Source organism: Kwoniella europaea, chromosome 1, assembly GCF_036810445.1.
Source record: "Kwoniella europaea PYCC6329 chromosome 1, complete sequence".
Classification (NCBI taxonomy): domain Eukaryota; kingdom Fungi; phylum Basidiomycota; class Tremellomycetes; order Tremellales; family Cryptococcaceae; genus Kwoniella; species Kwoniella europaea.
Genome location: NC_089487.1, coordinates 16166750 through 16180725, shown reverse-complemented (window position 1 = coordinate 16180725; position 13976 = coordinate 16166750). Strand labels below are relative to the sequence as shown.

The 13976-nt window shown below is 47.3% G+C and overlaps 4 protein-coding genes across 4 annotated transcripts; 3 read left to right on the top strand and 1 right to left on the bottom strand.

The window, feature by feature from the left end:
• Positions 1 to 2346: 2346 nt before the first annotated feature.
• Positions 2347 to 3610, top strand: V865_006161 (uncharacterized protein; the record flags this gene model as incomplete). The annotated part of the gene is made up of 5 exons (XM_066229921.1): positions 2347 to 2496; positions 2565 to 2765; positions 2840 to 3284; positions 3348 to 3420; positions 3484 to 3610. 5 exons carry the CDS (start codon positions 2347 to 2349, stop codon positions 3608 to 3610), a joined length of 996 nt encoding a protein of 331 aa, XP_066086018.1.
• Positions 3611 to 4577: 967 nt separating this feature from the next.
• V865_006160 (uncharacterized protein) lies at positions 4578 to 5277 on the top strand (the record flags this gene model as incomplete). Its single annotated transcript, XM_066229920.1, has 2 exons — positions 4578 to 4718; positions 4777 to 5277. The coding sequence occupies 2 exons, from the start codon at positions 4578 to 4580 to the stop codon at positions 5275 to 5277; spliced, it is 642 nt and encodes a 213-aa protein (XP_066086017.1).
• A 331-nt stretch (positions 5278 to 5608) lies between these two features.
• On the top strand, positions 5609 to 8222 carry V865_006159 (uncharacterized protein; the record flags this gene model as incomplete). The annotated part of the gene is made up of 11 exons (XM_066229919.1): positions 5609 to 5775; positions 5827 to 5863; positions 5915 to 5987; positions 6039 to 6109; positions 6159 to 6314; positions 6421 to 6871; positions 6930 to 7300; positions 7362 to 7587; positions 7667 to 7922; positions 7989 to 8110; positions 8182 to 8222. 11 exons carry the CDS (start codon positions 5609 to 5611, stop codon positions 8220 to 8222), a joined length of 1971 nt encoding a protein of 656 aa, XP_066086016.1.
• Positions 8223 to 9007: 785 nt separating this feature from the next.
• On the bottom strand, positions 9008 to 13446 carry V865_006158 (uncharacterized protein; the record flags this gene model as incomplete). The annotated part of the gene is made up of 4 exons (XM_066229918.1): positions 9008 to 10931; positions 10990 to 11211; positions 11271 to 11427; positions 11535 to 13446. 4 exons carry the CDS (start codon positions 13444 to 13446, stop codon positions 9008 to 9010), a joined length of 4215 nt encoding a protein of 1404 aa, XP_066086015.1.
• Positions 13447 to 13976: the final 530 nt, after the last annotated feature.

Below are 13976 nucleotides of genomic sequence, written 5' to 3'. Positions count from 1 at the left end.
TAGCAGTGGATGCAAGAGTTGAGGAGAATAAGGATAGAATTCCGTTGAAGCAGATTTGGCATGGAGCGAATGGATGGATGTTAATTGGTCACCAGCCAGTTACCACGAAACTAACGATGACATCATTGTCCGCCCGATCACATTCCAGCAAATCAATCCAACTGCCACGCGTTTGTGCTTGGAAAGTCTCAAGAGAAATGTGACTGCATTTGAACAACGCAATGGTAGCTGGATCCAGATGAACCCAGATGGGACCTGCATGCAACCGGCACGATCACGCAGAGAGACTGGTCCCCGTGTCCTGCGAGGCGTGATACCTTTCATCGCACTGCGACACACAGGGCAAGAGACACCTTCAAAGTCGACGGCTAACCCCCAATGATCTCTGAATACCATCCGCATCAACATCTGTAGACTCAGCATCGATCGCTCTCGCATACATACCTTCGACCCGATATAAGCGGACGGGCCACCTTGAAATGGTGTAGTACGAAGCCATAGAATTGCCACTTGCGGTGTGTGTTCTCATATCCAAAGAATCGACAGACCTCTATAATCTCATGAACATACTTATAAGATTCAATGAGTACTTATAAATACGTGATATCCTCTCAGGGGAAATTGATATTGGTGAGAGAGATTTATGCAATGGTGACGGCCCGTTCTGCCACCTATTCACAAGCCACAAAGCCACCTGATGACTCATCGCGACATCACGTTTTCAATTAAGCTTCTGAGTCTTCAATTCAATTTTTTTAGAAGTTTGACCATTCAGTAAGATAAATTCCGTTCACTGGATGTTTCAGTATGGTGATGATTTATCTCGCTTCGGTTGCGCAAAGTACACTACGGCCGACTTGGCAACCCATACCTGAGAATTGGGGTATGTCACACCATACAGATCTAAAAAGCATATTCCCATGGGCCTGAGTCACCCGTTACTCACATGGTCAAGGTCACTCAGGCACTATCTTTTCAGTTCGTTCGATCACATCGGTAAAACGAAATGAATGGATTGAACTAAATGAATCTATACAGTAGCGCATTCATCTTTGTTCGCTTCACTTCCTTCAGCACTTGCGCTTGCATTTCACGATTAGCTTACTGTATGCACGCACAGATAGGCAGCAGCTACCAGCCTCCTCGAACAGACCCCTGTACGGAACCGATGAACAGCGGATACGCATCTGATCCGCTTTGGATCGGCGGGACATACACACCTTCACACAATCATTATCCAAATGAATCAAGTCTCTACTGAAAAGAGGAGATAATCTCGAACGTCCCAGTACGTAATTTCACTGGGTTTTTGAGGGAGCAAGAGATGTAGGTCACGCAAAATAATGGATGTTTCTCGGACTGTCTCAAAACTGTGTGGAAAGTCAAAGTGGCAGTTTGCAGTATTGATGTTCATACATTCGATATCTTCCAGCAAGTGGTGATCCATCTCCCTTACATGTTCTCAGTGAACCTTGATGGCCGGCTGTCTAGCTTCCTATAGGGTGATCCAAAGCCCTGACATCAAACCTCAAAGTTATTCCAGAGTGTTATTTTCACACCACGCTCGACGAGGACAAGACAGGATATGGTAGATGATCCTCAATAGAAAGATAATCCGGCACACGTCACCTGCTCATCCCCATTGAGTACGATGCGGAAAGCCTTTCTATTCAAGGTTTTTGTCCATCCTCCTTGGTTCTCAAGCCTAAGCCTTGTATGTCGTCGCTTCCTAGGCCATCATCTATACGGCTTCTTACCTCTTTGGACTTTTGAGAGAAATAAGACAAGGGTAAACAAAGTTTATGAAAGAACGTAAACATGAAGCAATGTACTGTTATGGATATATACTAAACTAGTTGATCTTCCTTTTAAGCTTCTCTGTTGTCTGACATGAAGATGAAAACCCCTTGGTTTAATAGCTAATTTGTCTCTTCCGAGTCACGTTAGTTGTCTGTCCCAAAGATCTTTGGATCATTGGAGAGGTCAAAAGAGTTTATCTTTTGTTGATCGACTACCTCCTTATCGTCGTCATTGTTGACATCCAACAACGAAAAGGGGAAAGGGGGACAACAACGGAACCCAAACGTCCTCAGTACAACAATACATAAAGAGTTCTGAACGACTTTCTGAATTATATTCTTCCCTCCCACTCACAATCTCTTCTGCCTCTTTCGCCAGAATCTCCGATCCTTGCCATTCTGTACCTAGTATAATTATTATTTTTCTCTTCTCTTTCTAGCCATATTCATCCTATCAACGCAACCAATCGATAGAACTCTACACTTCTCCCCTACACCTCCTACATCCTTCCATCCCAAAGGGACCTTTCATCCCAATCGATTCAACATGTTATCCCGACTAGCCGTACTCATATCGGCTCTAGCCTTACTCTCTTCAGCTCAAGCTGCCCAAACCTTCGTCGGATGTGTGTTACAGGCGACCGTGGCATTAACGGCAGACTATGCGACACGAACAAGTTCTCAGAATGCTTGTAATGTGAGTTTGCATCTACGCATTTAATTCTCATGTTGAACTAATGTGATATACTCTATCGTGATGTCCAGACTCGATGTTTGGCTCAACAAGCTACAAACCCATCGATACAGTACTCGTACTTTGTGGCGGGAACCGTCCTGGGGAACAACTGTTATTGCGATGCTACCGGATCATACGTTGCCGCTAGTGCTTATATATTACCGAGTGGAGATACAACTACCGATTGCTCTGCTTTGGGTTTAGGTCTGAATCTGGGCCTGTTAGCGACAGTGAGTCTCCTCCCCTTGATAAGTCCTTCTGCCATGATGTCTTCACTTACACTGAATGGATTTGGAATGTTTAGGCGACTGATTTGTCTACTACTTTCGCGTTCCAAGGCTGCACCAATACATTGACAGGGGTAGTCATCAACTTGGCTCAAGGTACGATCTTAGGTGGTGCGATAGTCCAAGATCCACAAGCATGTTTTGCCAGATGTGCAGGAAACCTCAACGCCTATTTCATTCCTATCGTTCCATCCGTCACTGCCATCCTTCCAACTTACGGATGCGTATGTGATCCGAGTGGTCCGGGTGCTCTGGGCGCTTGTGGTCTTTTAACATTCTTCAAGTATACCCATTCGGCTTCGGCAAGTCAACAAGCCCAAGCGCGGAAGAGGGACCAACTAGCCTTGAACGCTAAAGCAGAAACGGAAAGGAGGAGATGTTTCTGTCCAGGTAGAATGACTTCTTGTTTAATCCCTGGTGTGGAAGATTCTTGGGAATGTGTAGATCCCCAGTCTGATCTTGGTAAGTGACCTACTGTACAATCCTACTGCACTAGTACTTATCGCTGACTTGTCTCGGATATAGAATCCTGTGGTGGATGTACACATGGTGAATATACTTCCGATGGACCTACCAATTCAACTGCCACAGGTACAGAGTGAGTGTCCCTCTCACCGTTTGATTGGTCATGATGAGGTACTAATCTTGGTCATTGGCGTAGCTGTACCAACATGCCTGGTGTACTTATGGGTGGGTCGACATGTACAAATGGTAAATGTGTCGCTTTCGCCTGTAAGAGGAAATGGACCCTTCAGAATGGAAAGTGTATAAGGGGATTGAGTAAATAAACAAATAAACCAAGGACAATTGACGAAATGGACCATCGATTTATATACATACAGTCCTTTACAGTATATTCTTTTCAGTTCTTTTTTTACATACACGCTTTAAACACCGAATAGATACATTATAGTACGGTACAAATGAAACAAACACTCTTTTTTGGACTTTTATTGAATTTTGAATAGGTTATAATTAGGTACGCTTTTAAGGAACATTTCGATTTTAGCTTGAAGCTGCTCTTAGATTTTGTATCTTTAAATATGGACTATGCGGTTTCTCAATCTCATTTCTAACATCCTTCCATACACGTACGGTACATACATACTCCATGTATATCGATGAAACGAGGTTTGAAACGTATACAAATTGCATGACTGACCAACTCCCTTGACGCCCCCACAGTACTGTATGATATCGTGCACTCAGAAACATATATTTCAACGGTAACCACGTGTACTTTCCAATTGATTTTGAGATATAGTAAATATCTCAAGCCTGACCAGGGGGTGATGATCAAACAGTTAGCCATACCAGATATGGTAAAAAGGATGAAAATTCATGAGCACTTTCAACGCCACTGGTTAGATATGTCAATTGACGATATCAGATACATTCTTCATTCGTTGATTTGTCAACTTGAGGCGTCTACACTACCTGGAAGACATGATTCTCACCTTCAGAGGAGCACGGACCAATGCATATATATATGGGTGATCGCTTCTGAAAGTCAAGGAGCTCCTTCCATTTACATCAGACTTCACTGTTCGAACTTAACCCACACTCTTTAGATTCTACCAGCTTCACCCACACTCTTTTGGTCTGCTCCAACTTAACCCACACTCATTTCACGGCTACACCACATTCAACTCGATCACTTTACCTTCACAAACAATTGGTTCACATATACACACAGCAAACTGCGATCCCACGATCTCACTTAAGCACTTGAAAGACCCTATACAACGGCTCAACATGTTCCCTATCGCCCTTGCATTCTTGATCGCTCCTATGGTAGCCAGAGCAGCTTCCTTTTCCGGCTGTATGTCAAGTAGCATTCCTCACAAATCTCACTCAGGTCTTCAGATTGTTAACGTGGAAGGAACGGAGTGTATCGTAAGTCATCTTTTTCTGTACTGAATCGTACCTGTCTCATATTGTTTCTCTCTCATAGGACCAATGTACCGCATCCGGATTTGAATACTCTTATTCATATTACGAGGAGATCGATTCTGTTCACTACTGTCATTGTGATTCGGCGTCTTCATTGTACGAACACAAAGACTCTCTCCGACCGGCATACCAAGGTGAAAGATGCTATGAAGGTGATGCTACGGTATATCACCTTTCCACCGAGCTCTCTTTCACCCACTGTGCTCATTCCCTCACTTCGTCGGCCGAACATCCCATCCTCGGTCTGATCGTCAATACCCCCGCACAATGTTTCGAACACTGTTCTTCCTCTGGCGCATACCTCCTCCCTCCTCCAACAGGTCTCAAAGATGGTCAATATGAATGCTTCTGCCAACAACCCGATATCAAAGAAGAAGGAGTTAGCTCATTCTGCGACTCAGCAGCTTACAGGCGATTCGACGCCCCTGTCAAATCAAGTAGGTTGGTCTTCCAATCCGCCGGAAACGATATCCAGAAACAGAAGCCTTTAACCTCTTCTTAGTCGAAACCTCTTTTTGGTTAGAATTTCAGCCTCTTTTTTTCTGTAGATATACTTTGATAGTATATAATGACCATCTCATATACACACGGACAATATCACATACATACAAAGCATATATCATATATCAATGGACAATTATTTTGTATATACACAATCTCCGGGTTATAAACAACAAGCTATAATGCATTTTCAAAAGTGCCACATTCCCATTGCTGTGCGCTACGTCATTCCATCGCATCACAACACGACCACCATACACCCACTAAACCAGATGTTAACATCCTCATGACCCACATACCACTCGTAGTCTCTCGACAACATCACAAACATCATGTCGATATCATTTGCAGCACAAGACCTTCAGCCTACGTATCAGGGTATAATCAATGGTACTGCCGATTACGATTGGGCCATCTTCAATCAGACAGGGAACGAGTTAAAGGTACAAGCTACAGGAAGTGGATTAGATGATCTCGAAGAGGAGTTTAACGATGGAAGGTAAGCTTAACTCCATGCAGCGTGACATGCCCACTACTGACCCAAAGACAGAATACAATATGCTTTTGCTCGAGTCAAAGACCTAAGCGTAAGTGTTCAACACCTTAGGTATGGAGCTGTAAGCTGATTTGCGCGATAGAGCTCATTACCTAAATTCGTGCTCATCTCTTGGTTAGGAGATGGTGTACCAGAGAACAGGAAAGGTTTATACAGTGAGTATAGTACTTGGTATGACGTGATGCAGTGCTGATAGCTACCTGCAGATATACAAAGTCCGCAAGTACAGGACAAGTTCCTACGTGGTGCTCATCTAGTCATCCAAGCTCGTTCAGAGGTAAGCTTCGGTGCATCGTAGGCCAATCTGCTGAATCATTCGTCCACAGCTTGACGTGACCCCAGCGTTCATCCATAAGCGTATCCAAGAATCGTCCGGATCTAAATACTCCTCCTCGGCGGCCGCTCCTACTCCGTCTGCTCCAACTGCAAGGACAGCTCCCAGCTACAGGCCAAGTCAAGGATTTGGAGGTGCACAAGGCAAAGTGAGTCATCTCTTGGAGAATCACGCTGATCTCTTAGCCTGCTCCTGTCTCCACACCTGCATCTACCTTTAGTCGACCTACTCCACCTCCTGCTGCTGCATCTAAGCCTTCCGCTCCTCCAGTCAGACAACCCGCTCCTCCATCGCCCCCTCCGCCAGCGCCAGCCGTTGCACCACCGCCCGCCATCTCAAGCCAAGCCAAACCTACCGCAACAGCGATTATGTCAGCTGCTACTCCCGCTCCCTCTGAGACTGCTAAACCTGCTTACGAAGATAGGATCGCTCCCGTGGGCACAGCTTACGAGCCCGTCAAATTGTCTGCTCCTGGCAAATTAGGTAACCGATGGAATCCCGCTGCTCAACAGCATTCCGAGGAAGAGGCTGCCCCTACTGGACCTAGTCTTAAGGACAGGATGGCTGCTTTCTCAGGTGGCGGTGCGGCTTCAGCTCCAGCTGCCCCTCAACCCACTGGGAAGAAGTTGACTTGGTCTGAAAGACAAGCAGAAGCGAAAAGACAAAGAGATGAAGAGGATCGCGCAAGCGCGGCTGCAGGTGCTGGTAAGTCGGTCTCTCAAAATGATAGTGCTCAAGACTGACCTCAAGATTTCTATCATAGCTGTTACTGGTACCCAACTTTCTGCCCCGTCTTGGAAGGCTCCTACTGCACCTGCTGCCCCGCCTGCTCCCAGAGAACCATCGCCCCCTCCAGCTCCAGCAGCGCCTCCTCCCCCAGCCGCATCACGCCCAGTACCCACTGCACCTGGCGGTATACCAGCTCCGGTCTCTCGATCTATACCTCCGCGACCAGCTTCGCCCGATTCTGATGAAGAGAAGGAAGATGATGATGACTGGGGAGCGCCCCCTCCCCCTCCTGCTGCTCCTTTCCGACCAGAACCAGTGGTCGAAGATGGCCCAGTGGAAGAAGCTGCGCCCCCTCCCCCTCCCCCACCTCCTCCACCACCACCCCCTGCGCCAAGTGCTGATCCTGTGAGTGTTCGATTTCCCCTTACCTAGATGTGCGTATATACTCATTCATGTGGAATCCTAGCAAATCGAAGAGCTTGAACGACTCAAGCAAGATCTCACTCTGGAAGAGGCTCCTCCAGCTGGTCCACCTCCTGTCCCTCAAGACTCTCGACCTAAATCTGAGGCTGCTCCTCCACCTGCTGCAGGTCTAAGAGCGAAAGTACTGTTTGAGTACGAAGCGGCGGAAGAGGGTGAGATCTCCCTGAGAGAGGAGGAAATCATCACTCAGATCGAACAGCTCGACGAAGGTGAGTCATATGCAGCTTCCATTCACATCGAGTCCGCAACAGAAGAGGTTAGCTGATGATATTTGCCAATATGATCTAGGTTGGTGGTCCGGTACGAACTCTGCTGGACAAGCTGGTCTCTTCCCTGCGAATTATTGTGAACTTATCGAAGAAGAAACTCCCGCCCCCGCTCCTGCTTCTGTTGCACCTACACCTGCTCCCGAGCCTGAAGCTGCTGCACCTCCTCCGCCCCCACCACCTCCACCTCCACCCCCTCCTCCACCTCCAGCAGCAGCAGCACCTACCTCTGCTCCTGAGCCAGAAGTAGAAGAGAACGTCATGATAGCTGCTTACGAGTGAGTGAATACGTCTCGGTCCTGTCGGAATGTTAGCTGATATACTGGTTGACATTCACCGTGTAGCTACGAAGCAGGTGAAGATAACGAGATTTCCTTTAAGGAAGGTGACAAGATTACTAATATCGATAAAGTCGATCCGGATTGGTGGCAAGGTCAATGTAATGGCAAAGCAGGTTTGTTCCCTGGTGAGTGATGGTTCATACATAAAAACTCACCTTATGTGAAGATGTATGACTGATCTGATGAGGTTTTTTAGCTGCTTATGTGGTTCATCCGAGCGAATGGCCTCCTCAATAATGGACAAGCGAATAATAGTATGTTTGTAAGGTGTAAGGTGTAGAGACGAAATGACTTTTCGATAGTTAGAGGTGAATTCAATAAGACCAATCAAATTCTGACCATATTGGTCAATGGAATTATGCAAATGAAGTATCTTACCGTAAAACTGTATATTCACGGCAAGGATTGCGTTAGTTATGCGGAATCAACCATAGGTCTCACGAACACTAACTGACGACAGCCATGCAACACCTGTTAATCAATAGCAGTGCTATTATGTTGATTAATGCAAGAAGTGGTAAGATTTTACGCGGGCTATCGGATTGAACGGTCGCTGTACCTCTGCTTAACACAATCCTTCTACTTTCAAGTGGTGCTACAGTTACTTACTCACACCACGCTCTGATCTACGGTAACCGAAGCGCAGCTATCGTTGGTGTAGTTCTGACAGTAGTTCTAGCAACAATCTTCACAGGTCTACAAGGATTCGAATACCTAAACGCAGGTTTCACAATTGGTGACGGTATCTACGGTCCGGAACATCCATGTACAGGATTGCAGTTAGTTATTGCAAATCTGCTAGCATGAAGTATATCAAACAAATATATGAATGCAAAGTTGCATGCGACTTCTTTCCATATGACGTTTAACATTTAACGTTTGAATATTCGACTGTTCACTATTACAATGAGCGAAGTCTTTGAGAAATACTACTACTACCTCCCTGCCAGATCCATATCCATCAACTATAGACGAGTCAAGCTAAGTAGTATGAGTGTGTGAGAGTGAGGTTATTACCTAAACTAATGATGATGTGGGTGAGGTAATTGATGTTGAGAATTCGGTGAGAACAAATTCTGATTATGATTATTGTAAGCACCGATTGATTGAGGTTGAGGTTGACCGGTAGTCTGAGCGGGAGTTACAGTCCCAATTGAACCAATTGAGAAATTACCAAATGAAGGTTGTCTACTACCCGCTCCTGCTCCAACGCCGACTAGACCAGGTGGTGGACCATTACCAGTCGAAGTTGATACAGAGGACAAACTTTGATGTTGTCTTTCACCTATAGTTGGCATTTGACCCCATGAACTTGCTCCTCCTCCTGGAGCACCACCACCGATGACTGAATCTGTATTTCCAGGAGCGGATGAACCCCATATCGAAGGTGAAGAAGACCATCTTCCACTACCCGGTGCAGCAGCTGCGACAGGTACGTCCCATCCTCCATTAGACAAATTACGTCTTTGTTGAGGTTGAACAATCTCGTCATCTCCCCCCAACGCGGCCGAACCGAATACCTGTTCAGGCTGAGCTGGTGAATTACTCCTCAACAAGCTAGAACCACCTTGATGAGTCTGAGGTTGATCTAAGAAACCGGTCGAGCTTGGTCCAGGTCGTCCAATAGGTCCAGGTGCTACGCCGATCGCACCGATCGCTCCGATGGGTCCAGGAGATGGTCTGTAGTCTTCTAAAGCTGATGAGCCAGAGATCAATGATGCAGGACCGGGTACTGGTCCAGAACCGATCGATCCTACCTCTCCTGCTGATACATGTCTGGAAGAGGATGAGACTGCTGTGGATCCAATAGGGGCAGTAGAAGGTGAAAACGCTTCATCCACAGAGGGTATTCGAGTAGTAGGCTTCACAGGTGGGAAACCCATACCGATAGGTGCCGTTCGGATAGAATGATCGAATGGTGGGCTGGGTTCCGGTGCGAAGCCTCTAGGAGGTGGGTTGGGCGATATGGATGGACCATTAGTCTGTGGTGGCGAGAAAGCAGGTGATTGGCCGGAATAACTTGGACCACCTCTGAATCCGGCAGCCGAGAATGTTTGGGGGACAGGCATTCGCTGGAAGGCATTGACACCTACAGGAGGGATAGGCTGAGGATAATATGGCTGAGGTGTTTTCTGCGTTCTTCCTCCGATGATGGAAGACGATCCGACTGCTATAGGTGCTGAAGGTGGCCGAGCAGCTTTGACAGGAGAAGGTTGAGTGACAGGAGGAGTGGTTTGAGGAGTAGAAGCATTTCGAGGTGATTTGACTGAATGTACACCGACAGGCAATGGCGGAGTGGGTACCGAGGCAACAGCAGCAGCGGCAGCGGCAGCAGCTCTTTTCTCGGCGGCAGCACGTTCAGTTGCTGCCTTTTCAGCTTTAGCTTTCTCGCGTTGAGCTTGTTGAGCAGCGAGTGCTTTAGCTTGTTCGGCAGCCTCCTTCTCTTTCCGCTCAATCTCATCCTTCTTAGCCTTTTCAGCTCGTTCCTGTTCAAGCTTGGCGAGATGTTCTTTTTCAGCTTTTTCTTTAGCTTCTTTAGCGATCCTATCCCGTTCGGCCTTTTCAGCTTTCTCCTTCGCCAATTGTTCCTTTTCGGCCCTTTCTCTAGCCGACCTTTCTTCTTTTTCCCTCTTTTCACGTTCTTTAGCTTCTTTCTCTCTAGCCTCACGCTCCTTCTTTGCCTTCTCATCACGTTCTCTCTTCTTCTTAGCTGCTTCCTCTTCACGTTCCTTCTCTTCCTGTTGACGTTTCTTCCTTTCGGTAGCTTGACGTTGAGCTTCTTCCTGAGCTGCTTTCTTGACAGCCTCTCGTCTCGCTCGTTCTTCCTCCTGTTTTCGATGCCTTTCACGCTCCTGTTCCTCCGCTCGAGCTTTGGCTGCTCGTTGTTCTTCAGCGATGGCAGCTTCCCGAGCAGCTTTCTCTTCTTCCGCCTTTTGCTTTTGCATTCTGAAGCAGATCACTCCATCAGCACATATCACCAGGCATCAGCCGACTCTTCACTCACTTCTTCTTATCCTTCTTCTTTTGAGACTCTTTAGCCTTCTTTTCCTCCCTTGCCCTCTTCGAATCCTCTTCTTCCTCAAGCTCACGGAGTAACTGTTCCTCTCTCTGTTTGGCCACTTTCTCTCGATACGCTTGAAGTACCCTCTGTTCAAACATCCTAGCAGCGAAGATTTGGAACATCCGTTTACCTTCTTCCATCCTTTCGGCATCGGTGAGGGGTTCACTATATCGAGCCCTCATGATTAGCCTATGTGAAACACTCGGGACAGTGGATGAACCCACTCTTTACTCTCATCATCCTCATCATCCGTCTCTTCCTGCATGTCCCTTATATTCTGATCTTCCCTTACTGACCTCCTTATAGCTAGCTGTTCCATCATTTCCAGAAACTTGGATCCGTCGTTCTTAAGCATGTCATCGGCAATGGTGAGTATACCTCCTGGGACAAAGTCGGTAAGGGGAAGGTGCAGGAGAAAGAAGAACCGGTGAAAGCTCAGCGTAAGCCCTAGACAGAAGAGAACTACAAGGGAAAATCCACAAGCTCACCTTTTATCGTCGCCAGACTAGAACCAAAACTCAAGAAATCGTCTCCACCTTCCGGACGAGGTTGACTCGCTTTGGATGAAGGGGGCGGTGGACGTGTGGTAGTTCTCGATACAGGTGGTGGAGGATGTTGATCATCCAAATCATCCCCTACATCCGCTTCGTCCGATCCTATCTCCTCGTCATCTAGCTCATCCTCATCTCCATATTCATCCTCATCATCGTATTCTTCGCTGTCCTCTCCATCTAGATCATCATGATCATGATCGCCCATCGGATCCGGCGCTCGATGATCGTAACGGGTGATCACACCACTCGAGTCCACTTCCACACTACCTGGGAAAGGTCCAGCACCATTAGGCGGAGGTTTGATACCGTTTGCGGCTGCTCGTTGTTCAGCAGCATATGATCGAAGTTCATCATAGTACTGTTCGTATAGTTGATCTAGCTCCATCTCAATGTTGACCTTCTTACGGCCACAGACAGCACATCCACAAGAATGACGATGTTGTTCCTTCATTTTCCTCAAAACAGCATCCTTCTCGATTCTCAACAGGTCCCTGCGTTCAGCTTCCGACAGTCCCAACCAGAACAGACGGATGTTCTCGCGATCTTCCGCTGATGACTGAGTCCATATCTTAGCTGGTGGCGCGGGAGCAGCAGGTGCTTTACCCTTGGCTGTGGGTTTCGAGCTTGCAGGAGGATGTGAGTGATTGTGACCGGAATGAGTGTTGTGAGCTGGAGCAGCGCTAGCAGGAGCTTTGCCTGCAGCTCGAGCTGATCTCGCAGGTGGGTTAGAAGATGGAGCGTTGGTATTACTCATTGGCTGTTTACCGGCCGCTCGTGATGATGGAGGGGGATGTGCTGGTGCAGGAGTGACAGGTGGTGGCGGAGGATTGAGAGCAGGCTGTTGATGCTGTTGTTGTTGTTGCATTGGTGGTTGAGGTGGCACAGGATGCCGCGGGGGTGGTTGCTGTTGAGGTCTGGTTGTGGTGGGAGGAGGAACGGGTGCAGGAGGAGGTTCAACCGCTTTCGATGCGGCATTCTTCTTCTTCTTCTTTTTATTTTTCTTCTTCGGTGCATCACCATTTGGAGCGTGGTATTCAGGTTCATCCACCTCGTAATCCTCTTCGTCATCATACTCTTCATCCTTTGCATCAGGATGTCGCCTGAACCCTAATTCTTCACCTATACTAGGTTGATTGAATTGTCTTGCTCCTATCCCGTTCACTCCAGACATCAGATTCGCACCCATTCCCGGACTTAACCCCATACCGTGACTTGCAGCTTGAACTATCTGTTGAGCCATCTGATACATCGTCCTTTGACCCGAGTTGCTCCCGGGTGTATTTTGACTGATGGTCCCATTGAACGGTACAGCATCTCTGATGAATTGGCGTAAGTGTGGTGGCAAAGAAGACCAGTAGGTATCATCCGCACCAAACTCTGGATCGGCCATTCTCTTATATAACTCGTTCGCCGCTGAAATCAGATCGTCGTGGGTGATATTGAACGGAGCCGATAATCCCGCTAATGCGCTACCGTTCTGTAACGATAGATTGTAATCAATCGAATATGATCCGGTGAACGAATTGGGATGTTGATGATGGGGGTTTAGGGGTACGTCGACCTCGTCGTAATATCCGTTGTTGTCGTACTGAACGTCAACAGGATAAGATCCAGGTGCGGAAAAGTTGAACAAGCTTGGATCTAATGGATCGGGAGCGGTGGAAGGTGGTAAAGGAGGTGCGACAGAAGGAGGTTGATTATTGCTGGCGTTGGTTATAGGTATCTCGCCGCTGATTGATCTTTCCTCGATATAAGAATGAGCAGATTTGGCTGCTTTCTTAGCCCGCTTCTTGGCTGCCGACTTGGAAAGGCCAGTGGGAGGTACAGACTGAGGATTGGATGACATGTGGAGTGGGACTATGACAAATGGTAAAAAGTTAGTATGAATTTAGACAAAAGTGCAAACCAATCTTCCTCCGCGAAACCAGCAACAACCTGCTCGATGACGAATCCCACTGCTTCCAACATATCTTCGGAGTCAATCCGTCCCCTGTCACACGACCCCACCCATCGAACACCAACACCTTGTAGATTTGACCATCACTCACCTCAGGAGCAGCCCAAAGTCTTCCAATCAACCTCGGTCGATTTCGAGGTTCCTGCCGGGCTTAGCTGTGGAGGGGAGAGTCGGATTTTTTCTTTCGCTGCTTATGAATGATCTTGGCCAGAGACTGCGTTGTTGGGGACCAAGACGTACGAGAGGTGATTTGGTATACAGTGAATGATTATAGATGAGGGCTCGATACTGTAGAGATGAAAGGTGGTATAGCATATACTCTGTTGGTGGTAGTAGCAGCAACACAACATAGAGCATACCAAAGTAGCGTGGCGATTAGAGGGAGAGGTGAAAACGCCGAATATCACCGCCGTATATGC